The sequence below is a fragment of the Plecotus auritus genome (assembly GCF_963455305.1).
Source record: "Plecotus auritus genome assembly, chromosome: 6".
NCBI lineage: Eukaryota > Metazoa > Chordata > Mammalia > Chiroptera > Vespertilionidae > Plecotus > Plecotus auritus.
This window is the reverse complement of record NC_137773.1, coordinates 156,773,437-156,798,939: the sequence shown is the minus strand read 5'-3', so window position 1 is coordinate 156,798,939 and position 25,503 is coordinate 156,773,437. Positions and strand designations below refer to the sequence as shown.

Here is a 25,503-nt window from a genome sequence, read left to right as displayed (position 1 = left end):
TGGTAGTGGTGCAGAGCTGTTGGCGATACTTTATAAGAATGTCCACCCAGAAAATAAACTTCTACAAGATACTAAACAGTGCTTCGGTACAAAGTAGCTGCCCTCTAAAGCCAGTCCAAGATACTTGTGACATCACTCTTCATTAGAAATCTAGATGCCAGTCAAGGTGTTTCTTAAAGTTGAGGCATTTATTTCATTGTGGGCATTCTAAGTATCTCTCTCTTCCTAGGGTTCACTATCAGAAAGTCCAATATCCTGATACATAAGCTATATTCCCCAACATACAGTTTATTATTAATAAAGATATTCTGGCAATCATATATGCCTATGCTCTTGACTTCTCATTTCAGAATTCAGAAGGGAAAAGGGGTGCTCCTTGGTAGATCCTCATATACCCCAACAGGACATAGCGTTATTTCCTACAGTCAGCATTTTTTGTAACAGAAGCTCATATGGGAGAAACGTAAAAATCAGCTGTATTTGTATCTCTCCGCTCATTCATCTGTTTCACTGATGCAAAGTAGAAGAGCTGGGGGAAATGTTTTATTTCTAAACCACTAACAGTCTTCTTTCGCTGGGTTGTGTTTTTCCTTGTTTAATGAGTGATGGTGGGCAGAATGCAGTGGACAACTCAAGAGACACAGGTACAGTAAGGGTCCTTCCTCCTGAAAAGCTCTCACTAATGGGCTGGAGATTTTCATGAAACTTCCCACAAATGCAATGCTTCTAAACATCTTCACAAAATGCTTAAGAACTAAGAATGAAGGATACAATCCTTGGTCATCAACCAGATCGCTTTTTCCCTGTTAAAATCAATCTGCTAGAAGAAGAAAACACACCACCAGATTTGAGGGCTTTTTAAAATATAATTTAAAACTATTTTGTACCAGTACAATATATTAATTTTACAAATGTAAAATCTTATCAGCTGTTAAAGCATTTGCAAAAACCACACATCCTACTTCAGCTTTATTGCACAGTATCTATAAGAAAATATTAATTTTTAAATTAGAAAACATAAAAATGCTTTCAATATAGAAGAGACCATCTGATTTTAAAGACAATACTCTATAAGAATGTCTACCCAGAAAATAACAAACTTTCACAGGATACAAAGCTGGACAGATGCTTCAGCAGATCCAGTACAAAGCATGGTGTCAAACCAGTCCAGGATACTTTATCCAAATTGTATCATCATTCTTCATTAGAAATCTAGATGCCACTCAAGGTGTTTCTTATACTTAAAAAAAGTTGAGGCATTTTTTTCATTGTGAGCATTCTGAACTTCTCTTGCCTATTAAAAATAATACTTACGACTTAATAGCCATTTGCAAGTTTTTCCCCTTTATCCAGATTACCTCTGGCAATTGTTTTTAATGACTATTAACTGATCGTCTTACTTCATTTATGCTGATAGAAAACATCAAGTTAAATATATTTTTAAAACCCAGTTCTTTACAAAAATCAGTTTATAAATTTGTGTCACAAAAATTAGTGTCGAGACCATCAAGATGGACTTCAATTGTTTTATGTTAGCTGGTCCTCCCAGAGTTGGGATGGCAGATGTCCCACTTACCTATGTAGTGTTAATCGGGAACTAACTCCAAGCACTAGGCTGGAATCCCAAGACAGATTAATAAGGTTGTATGATGGGCTTTAGTGGGCTATTACCCTGGGTCTATAAACCAATGTAGGTGTTAAAATACTGACATCAAATCTTGGTGGTAATTTAACTCACCTTAGATAATGAATATACACAATCTGAAGATGCAAAGGGAAAAATGTCCATACATATATTATCAGTGGGGTGTTGTGTAGAAAAGAAATCCTTATTTATTAGAACAAGAATTCACCATACTTGATACCTATATAGATTATACCTCTTTTCTTATTAAAGCATGTTGGTTCAATTAAAAGTGTTTTCAAATGTATGCCTTTGTGGCCCAGGAAATTGCCTTTTGGAACTTATGGCCTGCATAAGCAACGTCAAATATAATAGTATACATTTGTGTAGAGAAAATAATTATTAAAATAGTGGTTATGCACTCACAAGTTTTGTGTAGGTAGATAGAATTATCAAAATCCCAGATGCTTATTAAAAAGTTTGCATTATTTAGAATTTCTTCCTTAGGAATCAAAGCATCTTGCTTTTCTGAAACTGCATCTTTCAGAACTGCTCAAAGCACCTCATCTAGATGAGTGTTTTTAAAAAATATATTTATAAAGTCTACAAAGAGACTTCAAACATCACATATTTCACCTTTTATGGGCTTTTTATCACATATCCCTTCCTTAAAAATCCTTCAGAAAAAAATAAAAATAAACTCTCACATTCCATTAGAAAAAAAATGGAAACATTCATGGTCTGAATTTTCTGGATTCCCCCAAATCTTGGTACTCTGTGCAATTTCCTCATATACAGGTTTTGAGGAAACCCCTGATCATCTACTATTGAATATTCAGCTAATGGACATGCCATAGAAAATTGACATTAATAGTAGTAAATAGATTAAAATCTATTTCATAAAATAAAAATGTTCTATGACTTCCATTTAAATATATATCTGAAAAGCTAAGAGGAGGTTTTTGTTTTTCCAAAGTGCTAATTAATACATTTACAAGTATCTTCAACAAATTATGTCCAACTTTTTGTAAAACTAAACCACCTTGCTTTAGGCACTCTGCTTGATGAGTTTCTAAGAAGCGAGGGGGTGGGGGGGATGGGGGGAATCACTTGTCAATTAATCCAGCTTCCTTAATCTTACTGAAGAAGAATTTCTCCAGGATATTGGCACATTTGTAGTATTCACTCTCAGGAGGGTTGTACTCTTTGCAGTTGGTGAAGACTCGCTGTAAGTCTGCCATGAATAATTTCTTAGACACGTAGTACCTATTCTTGAGGCGTTCACTCATGGTTTTCAGATCTGCACAGGAAAGAAAATAGATTAGCCATCTTTGACCCCTTTTGAACACTAGCTGACAAAAGTGAGACTGGGAAGGAAATCTCTCATATCTTTCATCACTTGGATTACATTTTTACCAGCCCGATGCCTTTAAGAGAAATTCATATGATCAGGGAAAACAGTTCTTAAACCTTATGTTCTTTCTTTTGTGAGAGTTTCTTGGGTAAAATCACAGCATTTTAACATGGAAGGGACCATTATTAGTCATCTGGCCCACTCCCTTATTCAGCACAAGAAGCTAAGTAGATTAGCAGCAATAAGCATGATGAACTGACTACTGTCAGTTATTCATTCAGATTTATACAGAAGAGGCTTTATCTACATGGAGTAAGACAGGCGGAACATGTGTATTGAATCTTTCATTACGCAAAACAGAGTGAGTTTGTTTCACGAAAGTCACAGTTGTCTTGGTGTTGCAGAGACAGAACTAAGAAGAGAAACTGATCATAAATACATCTGCAAATAAATACACCAGTGACCTTGCAGGTAAAATGGCTCAAATGAATTTAGTTTCATGCTCCATCAATGGCATAAGAATGGCAAACATAATAATCTACTTTCTAAAGCAAACAAGTCTTGCAAGACTATGGTAAAAAGAATTTTTTCCCCAATGTATCTACTTGCTTTAAACTGTATTCTTTTTATAAATGAACTCGGTGCTTCATCTAAACTTATAAGAATACAATGGGGCTTCATTAATTCTCAGTCTCAGGACTGATTTAAAGAATTCCATGCAGATTAGAAGACGCTAACATCTTCCACTTATTAACATTAACTATTAACATTGCCTACTTATAGGTCCCTAGTTGTCTCTAAGCCTGGTTCTATAATTAAAATTTACATTAACATAGAAAAATAAGTCAAATTCACCAAAGAAAATACTTCTGAATATCAATAATCCAAATTCCCACTATATTATCAAATTTTCCAGAGTGAAAGAAGCTTATAACCAAATACACTGTGATTATCATTTAATAAGATAGATAAATTTATGTGCAACATCCCAAAACTGGGAGAAGTTAATTTGCAACAAAATCCTAAATCTACCACAAAGAAAAAATGGGAAATATCTGCTTTTGCTTATTTCTTTTGACTCGGTTAGTTGTCATCACATCTGAGTTCAACTTTCAATTTTCTTTCTTCTCTGACGGAAACAGTTTGGAAAGTGAGAAAAAAAAGTATTAAGACACACAAAGGTTCAGCAAATATCCCACTAAATGTCTCATCCTAGTATGATCGAACAGATAAAGATGTCTTCTTGTTTAAGAAAGAAAGAGCAGTTAAATTGTGCCACTCCAGATAAAATTAGATGTTTACCTTTCTTCCAACTAAATACCTACCACTTAAGATATGCTGCCAGACATAATGTTTTACAAGAGATGTTTAACCAAAAGAATAAAAGCGGGAAAAGACAATGAAACTTCACAAAAACAAGTTTATCTCAAAGCTTTTCAAATTATTTTTTGGAAGGGAGAGGCCAGATAAGAAGAGATGGGAAGAGCCTAAAATATAAAAGAAACAAAACAAGAACCATAGAAGTGTTTGGGCCTTTCTGAATAATTATAACCAATTCTGCATATTTCCACATTTCCTTTCTATTCTAAAGTGATGATAGCATCTTTCTCTAACCTTTTTAGATTATTTCAGTTGACCAAACAGCATAAGTTAAAAAAGAAGGTGATTAAACATCAGTAATTCCAAACATGGAGACACCATTAAATTAATCTATTTTCATTTCCTCCACCAACTTGGGAATTCTGGATAAATCCAAAAACCCTGCCTAGCAACCCATGTGTGATAAGAAGATATGCTTGGGTCAGACTATTCTGCCAATGTTCCTTAAATAAAACAGGTTAGATCTCATTCACACGGAAGAAAAGAATTTTTTAGGGCACAGGGGAAAGAGAAGAAATGTTTTAGGGAAGAGCCAAGAATGTAAGGAGGAAAAGTAAAATTACTGACTTGTCAGTCTTAACCTTAAACACATGACCATCTTAAGGGGCAAGACTGCATATTTTGCCCAGCACCCAAAGGCATCCCAAAAAAATTACTGTGGCTCCACTAAAGAGCACCACTTACTGTTTTCATTGACTTTGTCCAGCACACACCTTAGCCTACCACTGGTCTTACTCAGTGTGGTCAATTTCCTCTTCCTGAACCTTCAGCTATACACACAAGTGGTAATCAATTGGAGAGGCTCGCATCCTTCTCAGACTTGGCCAAGCAAAAGCCATTCCAGAAAGCAGGCTGTGAGTAGACTGGTGACAGGCAAGCCTGCTAGACCTACCTGCGGGTCTGCAGAGTGCACGTGGATGGGCTGGAAGAAAACTATTCTCTGCAAAGGCATACACCCTCCCATGAAGGTTTCACAAAAGAAGTTGAAATGATCCCGAAGATGAAGATGCAAAGGTCAGTTAAATTTTGAAATGTACATAAAGGGGTTTAATGTATTGTTTTACATCATGGAAAATATTAATTCCCAAATCACCTTTCCATTCAGAACTCAAGACTCAGTCAACCCTCACTTTGGTTTTCATGTACTGAAATACACTGAAGCAAGGCAGAGAGAGATATAAAAAAGAAAGAAAAGCATATGGGTGCATGTCTACTTTAAGGAGTAGAGACTACTGAAATCATTACCAGGACTATATAAAATATTCATGTGAAAATGAATGCTACAGAAAACATCTACAAATAACTCTGTTATCAGGGAGCTACTGGATCCCTTTAACTCTTCCTTTCACTCTTCAATCCTTTTTTACCACCAGAAACAGATGACAGGTAGAAGAGAGACAGAAGATGCAGGCTCTCTCCAAAAAAATGGCCACACAACCAACTGAAAAGAGAACATTTCAGTTTGTTGTCTGTCATCTGCATGACACCAAGTTGGTTTAATTTGGGAGTTCTCAATGCACTCAATTATTCCTTTTAGAACGCTGCAGGCACAGTAGCAATTTCCACGAGTCTACATTTCTAGTGGTGTTTTTGTTTGGTTTTGGATGTGGGACAAAGCTTAAAATAGGAGTATAAAGAGTGACATTAATAGTATTCATCAAGAGCATGAAAAATCAAGGACTGTACTAACTAGGATTTCTCCCTCTGAAAGTACAGCAAACAGCTTCACCTAACTTCTCTTGTACTGTCTTCAAAAATTCTCAGACTCAAAATTTATCAAGAGGACAACCTGATGTTTATCCATTTGCAACAGGTAGAATATAAGTGAAGTTATGTCCAAACAGCCAGCTTCGTTATCTAGTGCTGTCCACAGTCCCCACCTGGGCTTCTGCGTCTAATACGTTGGTGTGTAGACTCTCAGATAGCTGCAGAACGTCTCTCATGAGCATAGCCACCCACTTCTCCTTTGCCATTCTGTTCTGACATCACTGCCCTCCCCGGGTACATGGGGATCCCACGGCCCACCACACACACCCTACCCTATGAAAGAAGAGTACAAATTAACCTCAGGAACCATTTGTCCCCCACACCACCATCCAGAGAGTTTTAAATCTATACTTAGAAAATGTTAATGGCATTACCCATGGGGAACCTTATAACTTCATAATATCCCGGAGCTTCTGTTCTCTTCACAGGTTCCATGAAGGGCCAAGCGCTTTGATGGCTCTTGGGGAAAGAAAAAAAAGTAAAGTATCTAATATGGAAATTCCATGTGAGAAATGAAAATATTGGCATGAGGTGAATGAAAACGCCCACCTTCACCTGCTGGAGGATGCTCTTGAGTGTACTGTAGAGCTGGTCAGAATCTTTGGGCTCTTTACTTGAAAGGAAAAGAGTGAACAACAAGGAACAACAATTAGTTTCTGACCCTCTTGCCAGGTGATTCCTATTCAGCTCATTTTAAAAAAAAAAACTAAAACTGGATTCATTCCTGATTTTTTTCTTTTTTTTTTTTAATGAAACCTGAAACCCAACAATTGTATTGGTGATTACACTGGGTTTGCCCATTTTCTCTAAGTTGCTGGGGGGGAAGGCGGGGGGCGGGGGGGGGGCAATCACTTCCATTATTATCTCCTCACCCATCACACTTACCTTTTCTCTTTTCCACTCTGTTTCCAGCCTGTCTCTCCTGTATGTCAACGAAATAAACACTGAATGAGAACTGCTTTTGGCAAGAGAATAACAGTTAACACTTAACAAAAATGCAATAAATTACAGCTGTGCCTTAATAAATCTGTTCCTGGGAAGACACTGAAATTAACTGCAGTTCGTTACTTTCTAATACAGCTAGCTATGCAAAACATTTCCAAGACTAACAACACTGCTCAATATGTTTTTTAAAGAAGGAACTCCAACCTTTCAAAGAAAATCATAAAAATTACAAATGCCCAGTACTGTGGGTATGTGTATTTTTTAAACTCTAACTCAAGTTTTGCCATCACCAGGTGAAAGAGTGAGGCTGTTATTTTAGGTCAGAACAAAGTCTGTCCTGGTCTCTATTTTATTTGGCGCCTGCTTATAAAGCAAGATGGTTTAGTGTAGCAGAAAGAAAACAGTCTAGAGTCCAGTAGACCTGGAGTTGATTTCTTTTTTTTTTTTCCCCCTAATATAGTTTTATTGATTTCAGAGAGGAAGGGACAGGGAGAAACATCAATGATGAGAGAGATTCATTGATTGGCTGACTCCTGCAAGCCCCACAATGTGGATCGAGCCCACAACGCGAGCATGTACCCTGACTGGGAATCAAACTGTGACCTCCTGGTTCATAGGTCAACACTCAACCACTAAGCCACGCCAGCTGGGCTGGAGTTGATTTCTTGCTTTCTCCTTAAAAGCTGACTTACCCTAGATAAGTTATTTAACCTTTTGGCTCTCAATGTATCAATCGATAAAACAGAACTCTAAAAATTAGGTGGTATTATCCCATAGGAGAATGCCTGGCACAAACTGGCATTCAGTGATGTGGTAGCTATTATTAATTAGGGTAACATGGGGAAGTACAATTTCTGGGTCTGGCAGTGACAGCAAGATGTGCTGTAGAGTAGATTTTGTAAAGAAGAAATATATATAAATCATATCATGAAAAAACAAATAATGTGGCTTTTTTTTAGTTTGCATGATTTTGTTTTGCTTTATAAATCTTCAATATACCAGAAGACCCTGGACTTGCACCACATGAAAGTGCCAATATTTGATCTACCAAAAGAACTACTTTGGCCCTAATCGGTTTGGCTCAGTGGACAGAGCGTCGGCCTGAGGACTGAAGGGTCCCAGGTTCGATTCCGGTCAAGGGCATGTACCTTGGTTGCGGGCACATCTCCAGTAGGGGGTGTGTAGGAGGCAGCTGATCGATGTTTCTCTCTCATCGATGTTTCTAACTCTCTATCCCTCTCCCTTCCTCTCTGTAAAAAAATCAATGAAATATATTTAAAAAAAAAAAAAAAGAACTACTTTGTGTGTTTTAACAACTCACTGCTAACATACACTCAGATAAGAACCTTCAGAAAAACTGTTGTAAAATAGGGAACAGGAATCAAATTATGTGATTTCCAATCATCCTTTCTAGAAGCTTGGAAACACTCATTTACCCAAGCACAAATCTATGCAGATTGCAACCATGATGGCAATGAGATATGGTGAGAACAGCAAGCTGTTTGGAGGAGATAAGAAATGGGCTGCTCCTCACTCCGCCAGTTACTGGCCATGTGCCATATAAGGTTAAAGGACTTAACCAGCCTGAGGCTCTATTTCTCCATTTATAAAAAAGCAGAACCCCTACTTTCAAGGTCACATGTGGGTAGCGCCTAGCACTGTGCCACAAACAGCAGGCTCTCAGTACAGGATGGCTATTAACAGCTACAACAAGGGGTCACCTAAGCTCTCTTTGGTTTGTTTGCAATTTGAAGTAGAGACAAGATATCAAAGGAAAGCATTGGCTGCCTTCTTAAAATACTAGAAATAACACAGATGGAGAAGGGCAGGGCAAAAAGCTTTTTCAAGTACTGCACTCTGGTAACAGTTTCCAACCCTTCTGGTGGCATTCCCCAAAGATTTTGCTTTTAAAAGAAGATCTATATACATACTAATTCCAGGAATGCTTTCTATCGGAATCTGTCGAACTCCATCTTTAAAACATGAAAGTCCAGGGTAGACTTTTCGAATCTGGGCTTGTTTTCTTTCTATCAGCTTTTTAATGATCTGTAAAGCACAGGAAGAAAACATGGTTAGTGACAGAAGTCCGTGGCTCCAGCCCAAGTCAGCCAACCTCCGGAGCTATTCCCCTAGCAAAATCAAGTCTTTAGGAAACAAAAGGGGAGGAAGGGGGGAATTCTATTCAGTAGGAGAGTCATGAAAACATTCTATTACATCATGTCCATTTAGTATCATTCACACAACCTCTTCAGTACTTGCCCCCTCGGAAAAGTCGAATTGAGAGAACACACTAGCGCCAGTGCCCACTGTCCTCTTTCACATCAGAGCCAATTCCTTTGCAAAGCAGCTGAGATCTGCTACCCAGACCAGCGTTTGAACCTCTTCACACCCATGACTAGGAACTGTTCCTTCGGACTAAAGGCCTCGGAAAGTTCCCAAAGGCGGGGAGGATGACCTTACTACCCGAATTTTTCAAGGCTTGAGCCTCAACCTATGCTGTTTGCGTGAAAAAAAGCAGCTCTAAAGTCTATTAAGGCATCACAACCAGGATGTGACGATTTTGAGAGTGGTGTTTGTTTTATAAAATAGTTCCTAATGTACTGAGGTAATTCGTTCTAAAATAATTCCCAAAAGAAGAAGAAAACACCAAAAAATCGCCAGGCTGCCCAGTTCAAAACACATCTCCCACAAAGCCATCTCAGACAACACAAGGCCCCTAATGGATGCTACCATTCCCTTGGAGTCGACACTCAAGAAGCAGTACGCATCTCTCCACTCTGAGCCACCTGTCCAACGGCACTGGGTTTCTCTAACCACACCTACAATTTGATCTGCTGGAAAAGTCCACCCTATATTTACAGTTTGTATGGCTCCTACCATTAGTCTCTATCTTCCTCAGGGGGATTTCAAAGTTGGAATAAAAGACACGAATAAAAATCATTTGATTTCAGTGGAAGAAGGTACTATGTGAATCCAAATATTTTACTATGGTGAACTCAGATATCTTTTATTATTCTTTTTATTTTATTTTTTATTATTATTTTTTAATTTAATAAAGCTTTATTGTTCAGATTATTACAATTGTTCCTCTTTTTTCCCCCCATAGCTCCCCTCCACCCGGTTCCCACAACACCCTCTGCCCTTATCCCCGCCACTGTCCTCATCCATAGGTGTACGATTTTTGTCCAGTCTCTTCCAGCAACCCCACATCCCTTTCCCCCGAGAACTGTCAGTCCACTCCCTTTCTATGCCCCTGATTCTATTATATTCACCAGTTTATTCTGTTCATCAGATTTTTTTATTCACTTGATTTTTAGATTCACTTGTTGATAGATATGTATTTGTTGTTCATAATTTTTATCTTTACCTTTTTCTTCTTCTTCCTCTTCTTAAAGAATACCTTTCAGCATTTCATATAATACTGGTTTGGTGGTTTAGCTTTTTCTTATCTGTGAAACTCTTTATCTGACCTTCAATTCTGAATGATAGTTTTGCTGGGTAGAGTAATCTTGGTTGTAGGTTCTTGCTATTCATCACTTTGAATATTTCTTGCCACTCCCGTCTGGCCTGCATAGTTTCTGTTGAGAAATCAGCTGACATTTGTGTGGGTGCTCCCTTGTAGGTAACTAACTGTTTTTCTCTTGCTGCTTTTAATATTCTCTCTTTGTCTTTTGCTCTTGGCATTTTAATTATGATGTGTCTTGGTGTGGTCCTCTTTGGATTCCTTTTGTTTGGGGTTCTCTGCGCTTCCTGGACTTGTAAGTCTATTTCTTTCACCAGGTGGGGAAAGTTTTCGGTCATTATTTCTTCAAATAGGTTTTCAGTATCTTGCTCTCTCTCTTCTTCTGGCACCCCCATAATTCGGATGTTGATATGCTTGAAGTTGTCCCAGAGGCTCCTTACACTATCTTCATATTTTTGGATTCTTTTTTCTTTTCTGGTTGGGTGTTTTTTGCTTCTTTGTATTTCAAATCTTTGACTTGATTCTTGCGATCCTCTAGTCTGCTGTTAGATCTCTGTATAATATTTTTTATTTCCATCAGTGTATGCTTGATTTCTAGTTGGTCCTTTTTCATATCCTCAAGGGTCTCGCTAAATTTATCAGCCTTTTCTAGAAAATTCTTGAAAAACCTGATAACCATAGTTTTGAACTCTATATCCAGTCATTTGCTTTCCTCCATTTCTTTCATTTGTGATCTGTTTCTTTGTCTCCGCATTTTCGCTGCTTCCCTGAGTTGATAGAGTGGCTTTGTGTGCTAGTTGTCCTATAGGGCCCAGTGGCTCAGCCTCCCCAGTTACCTGAGGTGGACACTCTTGGTTCACCCCTTTATGGGCTGTGTGCACAGTCTTGTTATAGTTAAGCCTTGATTGTTGTTGGTATCACTGGGAGGAATTGACCTCCAGGCCAATTGGCTGTGAGGATCAGCTGTGTCTACAATGGGAGAACTTCTGTGCTTTTGCAAGACACCCTTATGAGACTTGCAAAGCCTCTGTGCTCAGCTTGAATCGGACGGAGTCTCAGGGTGGAGCAGACAGCATTGGTTTCCCATCAGCCCTGCCCTATGATGCCCCTATGTCTCAATATCCCGTGGTAATCACTGCAAGCACCTCTGAGAGAAAGCCGCCCTCGAGTTCCGCCCACTGCCAGATAGTCCAGTTTCTCCCCGAAGTCTCACCCGGAACTGGAGTTCAGCGCAGTCGGGAGCTTTTGTCTCCCTCCCGCTTGACAAAGCCAGCCGCGCACTCAGTTGCCAGTCCTTTCTGTGCGCGTCTCAGTACCTCTTCCTCCTGCAGCTCCTCTGAGTCTCCGTGTGCTTTTCTCTTTCCTTCTAGTTGTAGAATTTCCAGTCAGCCAGCCTTCCTGTGGTTCTGGATGATGTCCATTTTGTCTTTTAGTTGTTGTTTTGAAATTGTTGTGCGAGGCAGCAGTTTAGGTGTTTACCTATGCCACCATCTTGGTTTCTGACCTCAGACCTCTTTTAAAATAACTAGGTTAACAACTCCAAGCTTCATCATCCATCCACTGAACAGTGTGTGTTAGAGAAGGCTGGCAGTAGAGAAGGAAGGTGAGGAGAGAAGGATAAAAGATTCAAGAGAAGAGAAGGTGGAAGGGTGAAGGAGCTTTATCTTCTAACAAGTTGACTGCTTTTGTTAGCTCTGTGCTTATGGCTTTCCCCTTCATGGAGGAAGAGCCAGCAGATCTAGACGATGTGAATTTGCAGACCTAGCCAGGGGAATCCTGCTCTCAGTTTAGACTGAATTGGGAGATGAATTGGGCTGCTGGGAGGCGTGAGGAATGAGCAGCTAACAGAAGCCTGATGGCTTTAGTTGGCCAGCAGCCTCTAATGCTGAACAATGAGCTGCTGAATTCAGACCTGCTCACTAAGCCCCAAAGAGAACAAAGAAGAAAGCCAGCTCTTCAGAGACAGACAGAGAGAGGAGCCTGCTGTGATTTTATTAACTCTCAGAGTACCCTATGTGGAAAATGTCTCTTAGGCTGACATTTTGACCAAAAAAACAACAAAGGTTGTTTTTCTTTTCTAACTTAAAAGACAAAAACAAAACAAAACACACTTTTTGCTCACTTCCCTAAGAAGCATAAGAACAAATCTGAGCCACTTTAAATAAAAGGAAAATATTTATGGAGCACCTACTATGCACCAGACACTGTGTAATGTCTGTTATATTGGTGATATAATAATTAATAACTGAGATTAAAGGAAATTAGTAGAAACCAGAAGAAAAAGACAGATTGAAGACAGAAGAACTTCTGAAAGTTACGTCTGGAGAAAAGAGCACTAAAATGAATAACAGAAGTATAAAGTGGGGGTGGGGGGACGGGAGTGGGCTGGAAGAGGTTAATGGGGGGAAAAGGAGGACCTATGTAATACTTTCAACAATAAAGGTTAAAAGGCGGGGGGCGGGGGGAGTAGAAGAAGTATAAAGTGGAATTCTATAGAATGACACAGCTGCAAACTCCGAGTTTTTGAATCCAACAAACTAGAGGAGCAAAGAGCTGATCCTGGGCTTACCACACAAAGTGGTCTCTGTGCTCTCCCAAATTATGTTCTTTTTGCATCCTTTTTCCTGTCTTAGAGATATAAAATTGCTGCGGAGTCCAATTATCAATCTTTCCCTTTACTGCTTCTCTTTCAGTTCATATGCATAAAAGACTTCACCCCAATATTAGATAACAAATCAGTTAATACCTAGAAATGTAACCTTCAGAATTTGCAATATGAGAGGAGAGATGAATACATGCTAAGATAAATGACTGTGTAAGATGATGAATAATTTCAATGAATGGATCAAACTAGTGCTAGAGACATTCAAGGAAGGAATTAGAGAACAGGCTGAAGTGGTTCAATTTAGGTCAGGAGAGGGAGGTGGGCAAAGGATGAAGACCTCAAGCAAGAGGGTTAAAGCATCAGTAATGGCTTTTGGAGAATAGTTCAGAGAAGAAAATGAAGACGTAAGTTTGGGAAAATGCTTGATACCAGAATGTAAAAAACCTTGAAGGTGAAGTTAAGATGACTCATCATGTTTAACAAGTTTTGTGTTTTTTATACCAATTTAACAACAGCTGATGCTCTCAGGAATGGTAACCCAGAGAAGGCAGGCCAAGGATCTAGACAAGCCACAGCAAACTGAGAGGATGATAGCCAGTAAACCCATTTACACAGAGCCCAGTGATATGCGACTCGCCCCACTAAGACTGGCCTGTACAGAGGAACATGAGTCAGTCCCCTGCTTACCTCCTTCTGCTTCTTAATGATGACAGAAAATTCTGTGTATGGGATCTGTGGATTTAGCTCACATCCCATTAAAGTGGCTCCTTCGTAGTCTTTGATGTAGCCAACATATTTGGTTTTAGGTATTTTAATTTCTTTGGAGAAACCCTGCAAAGCAAATAGTAAATTCATTCATGTGGGCATTGTGCACCAAATATATGTTGAGTGCTAACTTTGTGTAGGTACTGCACTGGCATCAAGATATGCTTCTTTTAAGTTCTCATCATCCTATTATTATGGGGAGGAAGAGCACGAAACCCTTCCATGAAGTTCAAAAGCATCCGAAATCAAACATGCAGCCCTAGCTGGTTTGGCTCAGTGGATAGAGCGTCAGCCTGCAAACTGAGGGGATCCCGGGTTCGATTACAGTCAAGGGCACATACCTTGGTTGCAGGCTCCTCCCCCGCCCGGACCTTGGTCAGGGTGTGAACAGGAGGCAACCAATCGATGTGTTGCTCTCACATCGATGTTTCTCTCTGTCTTTCCCTCTCTCTTCCACTCTCTCTCAAAAAATCAATGGAAAAATATCCTTGTGTGAGGATTAACAACAACAACAACAAATCAAACATGCAAATAGAAAACAAGACAACATTAAAAAAATAATTCTAGTAAGACACAATCATACTAACAAGCAGTGTGTTTTTTTTTTTTTAACAAAAATGAGAACTAAGTAAAAATAAGGTTTAATTTTGCATTAAATTGCACAAATTCTCCCAAAGTGGGGGTGAGGGCCTCCAGGATTCTTAACAAATCAACAACTAGCATTGACCCAAAGTCTGAAAGAAAAGCTTATTAACATTCTGACGTTAAAAATATGAAACCCCGATTTTGAGGCAAAAAACTTTCAGACCATCACAATGTGTGGTTGTGTCAGTGACATTAATGCTTTGCAACATATTCATTTACATGCTTTAAGCTGTAATAACATAGTGCCACAGGGTATGTATTCATATATTTATAATATAAACATAATTTTCCTTACAGTGCCTATTTCAGTTTTTTTTGCAGAAAATTACTTGGGCTTCAGAACTATCACCGGCAGTTTCCTGCCTTCTCTTTCAGCAAAAACTTATTTTCCAAACAATTATTGCCACCACCTTCAAAGGGGACTACAGGGAATTCATTTAAGAATCGTGGCTGAGATCTCACGCTGTGCAATGTACTTACAACCTAGGAAAGCGGACTCTTAAGCCCTCAGTGCAACAGTCCCACTGAGTTGCACTGAGGTAAGTTTAATTACAAAAGCCACAAATGCATCCCCGAAAATGAGAAAAAAATATATACAGGCCATTAATTACCTGACGTTGGAAGAGGGGATGCTTTCTACTCATATAAGAACCTGTATTTTCTTTTTTTAAAAAAGAAGTTAATAGACTTATGTTTTAAAGTCTTTAAAACTGGGTAAATTAAAGAAAAAGCTATAAAAAAAATGTTAAAACATGATATGCAAGAAGAAATCATAAAATAAAAGGTTAAACTTTTTATATACAAAGTTTTCATAAATCAATGTAAAAATGAATATTTTAATAGAAAAAAGGCAAAATACAATGAATTGGCAATTCAAAAGAAAAGAAAAATTAATACAAAAGGGTCAACGAACAAGGAAAAACAAGTCAAACCTCACTTGATCACCTAAATGCAAACAAATGCAATTTGTTACCCAGGAAAGGGGTAAAAGCCTACTTTTCAATTATCACCCAATTTCCTGAGCCCCCTTATATACCACTGACAAGAACAGAAATTGTTACAGCATTTGGCAATGTGTTACAAAGCCTTAACTATGTATGGAAGCAACTCTACTTCTAGACATCTATCCAAAGCAAATTACCACACATGAGGGCAAAACACACACACACACACACACACACACACACACACACACACACGTACACTTACATACAGAAAATACCTAAATGCCCCCAAAATGTGGAATTGGTTTAATTAATTATTTTCTATTTATACAACATTTCAGAGAACTATCAAAAGTCATATAAAAATTATCAGAATATATAAAGTAAAAAAATCAAGTAATTACAGTATGAGCCAATTTTTATATTTATATACACTCACAAATACACATAGAAAAAAAATATTAGAAGGCTATATATCCAAACATCAACTAACATTAAATTTCTCTGGGTAGTAAAATTGCAAGCAATTTTTCCTCTATTTTTTTGTGTGTTTCACTACAATTTCTAAATTTTCTACAATAACTGTATATTACTTTTGTAGTCAGATGTAAAAAATGTACAGGGATTATAAAGCACTGTGAAAATAAGTGTGCAGCCAAAGAATAATCCTTAAAAAGCCAAGCTGAAACCTCTGATAAGGACTGAGGGCAACCAATCTCCCAGCCTGCTGTGCACGATGGAACCAGAATCGTCTGGAGCTCTTCCTAAACATGAGAATTTCCTCTCTGCTCTAAAGAGAGGCTTTCCACAGACTCAATCTATGTCTCTCATACCTGGAGAACTCGACTTGCCCATACTGGGATGAGATACCATAATTTAGAATGACAGGATGCAATATTATATTTCACTCGGAGATGACATTCATTCACTCAACAAATATTTATCTAGTATGTACTATGTGCTGGTCATACCCTCTGAATCCAGTCTGAACCTTACTGAAGGCTTATAAAATAAATGCATGTTCTTCTTATAAGCAGAAAACACTGAGTGGGGGCAAAGGAAAGACTTATTGGAATGAAGGCTACCTGAGCGCATATTTTAAAAAGGAATGACACAACAATGTTGCACAGTGAAAAACTTACCTGTTTCTTGAAATACCCGATTGCATATTCATCTGCATATGTGAGGAAGTTCAGGATGTCATGTTTTATATGAAATTCTTTCAAATGATTCATCAGGTGTGTTCCATAGCCCTATGTGGAAGGAAGTTAGTACACAGACAAATGTATTAGGTTCTGAAGAAAAAATAAGTCCTACAAATTCATCGGGAAATACTGGTAAGTTTAGGAATTTGTACTTTGATATAATTTACCAATATAATACGAACATACTTTCTTGCATTTCTGGACATTGAAATGAGTTACAAAACCAAAACATTCAAAATCCTTAAACTGAGATATAATCATTACTTAGAAATACAAGTTTCTGGTCCTTTGAGAAATAACACACGAAGGCTATAAGCTTCAAGTTCAACACTAAAGTTACTTGCTGAATGTTAATAAAGAAGTTTTAGGAGTAAATACGGATTACGAATTTCTGCTTATCCTCAAAGTATTTGAGGACCTCAGATGAAAGGAGCAATGTAAACAAACAGCGCTAATCTTGACTGGAATGTTAACTAATCCGAGCGTTTCCTGTGTAGTGCAAATCAGCAGTTCTTCAACTGCATCATCTTATACACAGGATGTCAACTTGGTCTTATCCAAACAAGGTCCCAGAAGCCCAGAAACTCTGAGAGAGCCAGAAGACATTAAAGTGGGTGAACAATGTTGAAAAAAATGAATGATTGAAATATGAAAAACGAAATGCAATTACCAAGTTTCTCAGTGATGTATAAAACTTACAGGAAATCTATAAATTTAAAACGACTGTTTCAGAACCTCATAAAAAGAGATGAAATCCCAGCATCCAGACACAAATATCTTCACATGAGCATTTTAGAACTCGGTGACACACTTTTATAAAAAACTCAAATGCGCTTACAGGTATGATCTCATGAAACTGCCTCAGGCGAGAAGGACCTCTGGCAGCCATCTGGTCTAGTTCTCTACCGCATGTGAGGCTGGAAGTCTACCTCTCCTGGAAATTATTCTCCTACTGATGTTACCCAAGGACATTTTAGCTTTTCCCAAACAAATCACATTACTGACACACTGTGAGTCCAAATAAAACTCAACTAAAAGGATGAATTGAAATCGCTCTCTCCTTGAGGACAAGAGAGTTAAATGGGAAAGATCAACATATAAACACACAATTAGAGCATACAGCTGCACTGTTCAATATGGCAGCTACTAGCCACAAGCGGCTTCTGAGCAACTGAAACGTGACCAGTCCAAGTTGAGATGTACTGGAGTGTAACAGATGCATCAGGAAAAAAATTCTTATTAGTAACAATGTACACCTATCATATGTTGAAATGACAATATTGTGGACATAGCAGGTTAAATGGAAAATATGAAAATTAGTTTCACCTGTTTAATTTTACTTTTTAAAAGTATAGACACTAGAGCCCCAGCCGGTTTGGCTCAGTGTATAGAACGTTGACCTGAGGACCGAAGAGTTTGATTCCTGTCAAAGGCACATGCCCAGGTTCCAGACTCCTCCCCAGCCCAGGCCTTGGTTGGGGCACATGCAGGAGGCAACCAATTGATGTGTTTCTCTCACATCAATATTTCTGTCTTTTCCCTCTCCCTTCCACTCTCTCTAAATATCATGAAAAAATATCCTTGGGTGAGAATTTAATAAAAATAAACATATAGACACTAGAAATTTTAAAATTACATGTGTGGCTTGCATTTGAAGCTCACAATATATTTCTTCTAGAGGCCAAGTGCAGAAATTCGTGCATGGGTAGGGTCCCTAGCGGCTGCCGGCTGCCAGCCGGGGCCTGCCTTCATTCTGCGTCACACCCTGGTGGTCAGCACACGTCATAACGAGCGATCGAAATTCTAGTCGGTCGAACTCCAGAGGGGACACTTTGCATATTAGGCTTTTATATATATAGATTGCACAGCATTGATACAGAGTGATGTGTTTGTACCTATAATAGAGAAAAAGGCTGTAATATCATTAAGGGCAAGAAGGAAGAGAGTACAAAAGGTAAGAATATGTGTGAGCTAGGCCTTAAAAGACTTATGTCATATGGAAAACAAGGTAAGAAGATAGATTGGCAATCTAAATGCAAGGAAAAATAAACCTATACAAAAGATATAGAAAAGTGGGTTTACATCTAGGCATACAAAGAAGCTTCTTTAAAAAAACATAAAATACAAAAGCATAAAAGAAAGGACTAATTTACTAAGTAGACTACCTCGAATTTTAAAACCTTAAATATATCATAAGCTATTAAGAAATCTTAAAAGACAAGCAACAAATTTGGAAGGGTAGAGCTGTGACATATATTATAAAGATTTAATATCAAAAATACATAAATATCTTCAATAGGATCAATATCAGAAAAAGAGAGACAGCCTTAAAAATATTGTCAGAGGAAAGGAACAAGCAATAAATATTACTGACAAATGATATATGACCTCAATAGTAATCAGAGGAGAAGGAGAATAATGGCGGCGGAATAGACAGACGTGTTGCGAGCCTTGTCCCGGAGCAGAAAGAAAGAACAGCTGAGGGTCGCACAAGGAGTGTTTGTTGGCTGGTTGGGAGACAGCTGAATTCCAGAAGGAGGTGGGGGACTGCTGAACGGGGTTCCCCTGACCTGGCAGCACCAACTGCGGCTGGGTCCCCTCCCGGAGCTGCGGGCTTGGACGCGGAGTCTGCGCCATCTTGATCCGGAAAGTGGAGCTTATCTGAAGCCTGAGAATCCACAACTGCGGCACCCCAGGAACAGCTGCGAGCCCCAGAACAACGCTCCCCAACTGGCGCAACCACACGGGTTCAGAGAAGCTCTACACTCCACCACGGAAAGGTCAGATTTCGCCTGGGATAAGGTGAGGTCTCTGGTCCCGGCGGGAGAGAGGAACGCGCGTTTTGCGGGAGCTGGAGGACCAGGGAAGTCTGTGCCTAGAAAAATCCGTGGCTGTAGGGGCTGGCGTGATCTGTGACTGTGGAAAGGGGTCCTCAGAGCTGCTAAGAGAAGGGCACTCTAAAAAGCAACCCATTTTGATCTGAAGTGCAGGGACACCCTAAGAATTTCAGGCAGTCCAGACTTACGCGCAGCCCGTGCGCTCCCTGGGTGCCTGGGCTTACTCGCAGTCCCGGAGTTCACACACTTAGGCTTTTTCCTCTTCAAATCCCTGCTTCTGATTACTAAGCCCAATACATAGGATCACCCAGTTGGGGACACCCTGGGAGACTGCAGGGGAAGGTTGTTTTTCTGGAACCTGGGGATCGGAGCGGGGAGTGACCATCAGAGAGTCAGCTCTGAGGCAGACCACTCCCACAGGCCCCAGTGCCACAGGGAAAGAAGGCTCTAACACTGCCTAGAGAGGCCATAGATAGACCCGGAAGTCAATCCAGAAACACTGCCACCCAGGGGCTGAATCACAAATTGACTCTTGTGTAATCAAAAATAAAGGAATACGAGAAATTAAGACACACCGCCTGCTTAAAATCAGGACTGGCTTACAACACCGAAGAGCAGTGGATCGCAGGGAACTGCAATACTGTCTGGACTGAGAAACAGGTGTGCCAAACAGAAAAACAGAGGAAGTGAATGACCTTCACTACTCCACATTTTATTTTTACCTTTTATTTTTTTTATTTTTTTATTTTTTTTTAATTTTCATTTTTTGCATCTTTTAATCAAGAAACTTTTTTTTCTTTTTTCATCACTTGATTTTGCCTTTTTAATGATTACATTTTTATTTTCAATCCGTATTATTACTACTGCTATTTTATCTTTTTTTTTTATTTTTTTAAAGTGTCATTTTATTTTCTCTTCATTTTATTTTGGGATTAGGGTTCTACATTCTATTTTTTATCTTTCCTTTAGCATCGTTTTACTCTATCTCAACTCTACCTTTAGGCCATCACTCTCTTCCTAACCTCCCCCTTTTCAGTGTCCTGTTTGTCTTACCCTTTTACTGCTTTAGATTTTCCCTATTCTTTCTGTTTACCCCTTGTTAAAATTTCACCCTACTTACATATCTAATCTCCAATCCCCTGCTCCAAGTCCACATACACCTCTCCCTTCGCTGTCTGAGTTATCCATAAACTTGTCCTTATCTCTGTCCTTTTGTTGTTGTTTGCTTGAATGTAGATTATATCCAATTTTTATGCTTTTTTTGTGAGATTGTTTTGCTTATTCTTCTTTTGTTTATTCTTTTGTTTGTTTTGTGCTTCAGCTTAACCTTGCCTCACTCCATATTAGTTGGTGTTGTAGTTTGTACTAATCCCCAGGCACTTGTTGCTGGCATTTGCTGGGATTAGTGATTGTTCTATTGGAGTTTTATCCCCAATATATATAGTCTGTTCCCCTTTCTCTCTTAGTCAATTTCTTGTCTCTTACTTTTTTTTTTTCTCTTTACTTTCCCTTTTCCCAATTTCATTTTCACACTCCTTTTTCCTTTCTTTCTTTCTTTCTTTCTTTTTTCCTCTTCTTCTGTCTCTCCTATCACCTAATTTGCCTTTCTCTGGTGGTCACCTTTATTGGAGGTTATTAATATCGTGAATACATTCCTGTTCAGTGCCTTGTGAGTTGTACCTGGTAGTGCTGTATTTTGTGCCTTTAAATCAACCCAGGAGAGAGAGAACTACATAACCAGACACCCAGAGAAGAGAGACCATGGGGAGACAAAGAAGCAGCCCGCATATGAAAGAAAAGCAGGCATCACCAGAAAAGGAAGTAAACGAAATGGAGGCAAGCAACCTTCCAGAAAAAGAATTCAGAGAAATGGTCATAAGGTGGCTGAAAAGAATGGAAGACAAATTCGACAATATGAGCAAGAACCAAGAGGAAATGAAGAAGAACCAAGAAGAAATGAAAAATGACATCGCTGCTGTAAAGAACTCAATAGAAAGCATCAAGAGTAGACTAGAAGAAGCAGAGGACCGCATCAGTGAGCTAGAAGACAAGATGGAAAAAAATACCCAAGAAAAGCAACTTCTAGAAAAAAAAATTAAAAGGCAGGAGGAGAGTCTAAGGGAACTTTGGGACAACACGAAACAAAACAACATCCGCATAATAGGGGTTCCAGAAGGAAAGGAAGCTGAGCAAGGAATAGAAAACCTCTTTGAAGAAATAATGACAGAAAATTTCCCAGATATAGGGAAGAAAAAACCCACACAAATCCAAGAAGCTCACAGAGTCCCAAGCAAAATGAACCCCAAAAGACCGACGCCAAGGCACATTATAATTAAATTGGCAAACACCAACGACAAAGTAAGAATCTTAAAAGCAGCAAGAGAGAGACAGAAAGTTACATACAAAGGAACCCCCATCAGACTAGCAACTGATTTCTCAACAGAAACTCATCAGGCCAGAAGGGAATGGAATGAAATATACAAAGTCATGCAAAGGAAGGGGCTGAATCCAAGAATACTGTACCCAGCAAGGCTGTCAATCAAAATTGAAGGTGAAATCAGGAGCTTCACAGACAAAAAAGGACTAAGGGAATTTATTACCACCAAACCAGCAATGCAAGAAATGCTAAAGGGTCTACTGTAAAAAAAAAAAAAAAAAAAAAGAAAGAAAGAAAGAAAGAAAGAAACAGGAAGCGAAGAAGTAACACAGGGGTAAAGAATAGGAATGGCGACAAATAAGTACCTATCAATAATAACTTTAAATGTAAATGGATTAAATGCCCCAATCAAAAGACATAGGGTAACAGATTGGATAAGAAAACACGACCCATATATCTGCTGTCTACAAGAAACCCACCTCAGAAAAAAAGACGCACACAGACTGAGGGTGAAGGGATGGAAAAAGGTTTTCCAGGCAAATGGAACTGAAAAAAAAGCTGGGGTAGCAATACTTATTTCTGACAAATTAGATCTCAAACTGAAGGACATAACAAGAGATAAGGAAGGCCATTTCATAATACTAAAGGGAGCAATCCAACAAGAAGAAATAACTCTGGTAAACATATATGCACCCAATACAGGAGCACCCAAATACATAAAAAAACTCCTGGAGGATATCAAGGGAGACATTGACAGCAATACAATCATAGTAGGAGACTTTAATACCCCACTATCACCATTGGACAAATCCTCTAAACAAAACATCAGCAAAGAAACATCAATCCTAAATGACTCACTAGACCAGATGGAATTGACATCTTCAGAACATTTCACCCCAAAGCCACAGAATATACATTCTTCTCAAGCGCACATGGGTCATTTTCAAAGATAGACCATATGTTGGGACATAGGCAAAGTCTCTTCAAATTCAAGAAGATAGAAATCATATCAAGCATCTTCTCAGACCACAGTGGCATAAAACTGGAAATCAACTACAATAAAAACAACCCAAAGAAATCAAACACATGGAGACTAAACAGCATGCTATTAAACCATGACTGGGTTACCAGAGAGATCAAAGAAGAAATAAAAAACATCATGACAACAAATGACAATGAAAACACTACAATCCAAAATCTATGGGACACAGCGAAAGCAGTCTTGAGAGAGAAGTTCATAGCTCTACAAGCCTACTGCAAAAAACAAGAAACAGGGGTAATAAATTACCTAACCCAACAACTCAAAGAGTTAGAAAAAGAGCAACAAGAAAAGCCCAGTGTAAGCAGAAGGAAGGAAATAATAAAGATCAGAGCACAGATAAACGACATAGAGACCAAAGAAACAATACAAAAGATCAACAAAACCAAGAGCTGGTTCTTTGAAAGGATAAACAAGATTGATGAACCTCTAGCCAGGCTCACCAAGAAGCAAAGGGAGAGGACCCAAATAAACAAGATCAGAAATGAAAGAGGTGAAATAACAACAGATCCCGCCGAAATACAAAGGATTGTTAAAAAATACTACGAACAACTCTATTCCAACAAACTGGACAACCTGGAGGAAATGGACATATTCCTAGAAAAATATAACCTTCCAAAACTCAATCAGGAAGAATCTAAACAGCTCAACATGCCAGTAACTATGGAAGAAATTGAAGCAGTCATCAAAGAGCTTCCGGCAAACAAAAGCCCGGGGCCAGATGGCTTCACAGGAGAGTTCTACCAAACATTCAAGGAAGAACTAAAACCTATCCTCCTCAGACTATTCCAAAAAATTCAAGAGGAAGGAACACTTCCAAGCTCCTTCTATGAAGCCAGCATCACCCTAATACCAAAACCAGATAAAGACAACACAATGAAAGAGAATTACAGGCCAATATCCCTCATGAATGTAGATGCCAAAATCCTCAACAAAATACTAGCAAATAGGATCCAGCAGTACATCAGAAAGATCATACACCATGACCAAGTAGGGTTTATCCCAGGAATGCAAGGATGGTTCAATATCCGCAAATCAATAAATGTGATACATCACATAAACAAATTGAGAGATAAAAATCACATAGTCATATCAATTGATGCAGAAAAAGCATTTGACAAAATCCAACACCCTTTCTTGATAAAAACTCTCAACAAGGTGGGAATAGAAGGATCATACCTCAACATCATAAAAGCTATATATGATAAACCCACAGCTAACATCATACTCAATGGGCAAAAACTAAAACCATTTCCCCTAAGAACAGGAACAAGACAGGGATGCCCACTCTCACCACTCCTGTTTGACATAGTACTGGAAGTATTAGCCACTGCAATTAGACAAGAAGAAGAAATAAAAGGCATCCAAATTGGAAAAGAAGAAGTAAAGCTGTCCTTATTTGCAGATGACATGATTTTGTACATAAAAAACCCGAAAGACTCCATCAAAAAACTAACAGACTTAATAAATGAATTCGGCAATGTAGCAGGATACAAAATTAACACCAAGAAATCTATGGCATTTCTATACACCAACAATGAACTTACAGAAAGAGAGACTAAAAAAGCAATCCCATTTTCCATCGCACCAAAAAAATTAAGATACTTAGGAATAAACCTAACCAAGGAGGTAAAAGACCTATATGCGGAAAACTACAGGACACTGAAAAAAGAGATAGAGGAAGATGTAAACAGATGGAAGAACATACCATGTTCATGGATTGGTAGAATCAACATCATTAAAATGTCCATACTACCCAAAGCAATCTATAGATTCAATGCACTCCCCATTAAAATACCAACGGCGTATTTCACAGACCTAGAAAGAACTCTCCAAAAATTCATCTGGAATAAAAAAAGACCCCGAATAGCCACAGCAATCCTGAGAAAGAAGAATAAAGTAGGAGGGATCTCAATACCAGATTTCAAGCTGTATTACAAAGCCACTGTCATCAAAACAGCCTGGTACTGGCACAAGAACAGACATATAGATCAATGGAACAGAATAGAGAATCCAGATATCGACCCAAACCAATATGCGCACTTAATATTTGACAAAGGAGGCATGAGCATACAATGGAGTCAAGACAGTCTCTTTAATAAATGGTGTTGGGAAAATTGGACAGATACATGCAAAAAAATGAAACTAGATCACCAACTTACACCATACACAAAAATAAACTCAAAATGGGTACAGGACTTAAATATAAGACGGGAAACCATAAAAATACTAGAGGAATCCACAGGCAGCAAAATCTCAGACATTTGCCAAAAGAACTTTTTCAGTGATACTGCCCCTAGGGCAATGGAAGCCAAACAGAAAATAAACAAATGGGACTACATCAAAATAAAAAGCTTTTGCACAGCAAAAGAAACCATCAACAAAACAACAAGAAACCCCACTGTATGGGAGAACATATTTGCAAATGGTATCACTGATAAAGGTTTAATTTCCAACATCTACAGGCAGCTTATACAACTTAATAAAAGGAAGATAAATGATCCAATAAAAAAATGGGCAACGGGCCTAAATAGAAGCTTTTCGAAAGAAGAC

At 38.6% G+C, this 25,503-nt stretch overlaps 1 protein-coding gene across 1 annotated transcript in view; it reads right to left on the bottom strand.

Annotated features, from left to right (window-relative positions):
• Positions 1-852: 852 nt before the first annotated feature.
• KAT2B (lysine acetyltransferase 2B) overlaps positions 853-25,503 on the bottom strand; it is a 97,122-nt gene continuing 72,471 nt past the window's right edge. The window contains exons 12-18 of the mRNA XM_080672269.1: positions 16,635-16,745; positions 13,826-13,969; positions 9,002-9,116; positions 7,011-7,047; positions 6,675-6,738; positions 6,500-6,584; positions 853-2,924 (exon numbers count right to left, since the gene is read on the bottom strand). Of these exons, the coding sequence (XP_080528395.1) occupies positions 2,731-2,924; positions 6,500-6,584; positions 6,675-6,738; positions 7,011-7,047; positions 9,002-9,116; positions 13,826-13,969; positions 16,635-16,745 (750 nt within the window). The 3' untranslated portion in view covers positions 853-2,730. The remainder of the gene's footprint in view (positions 2,925-6,499; positions 6,585-6,674; positions 6,739-7,010; positions 7,048-9,001; positions 9,117-13,825; positions 13,970-16,634; positions 16,746-25,503) is intronic.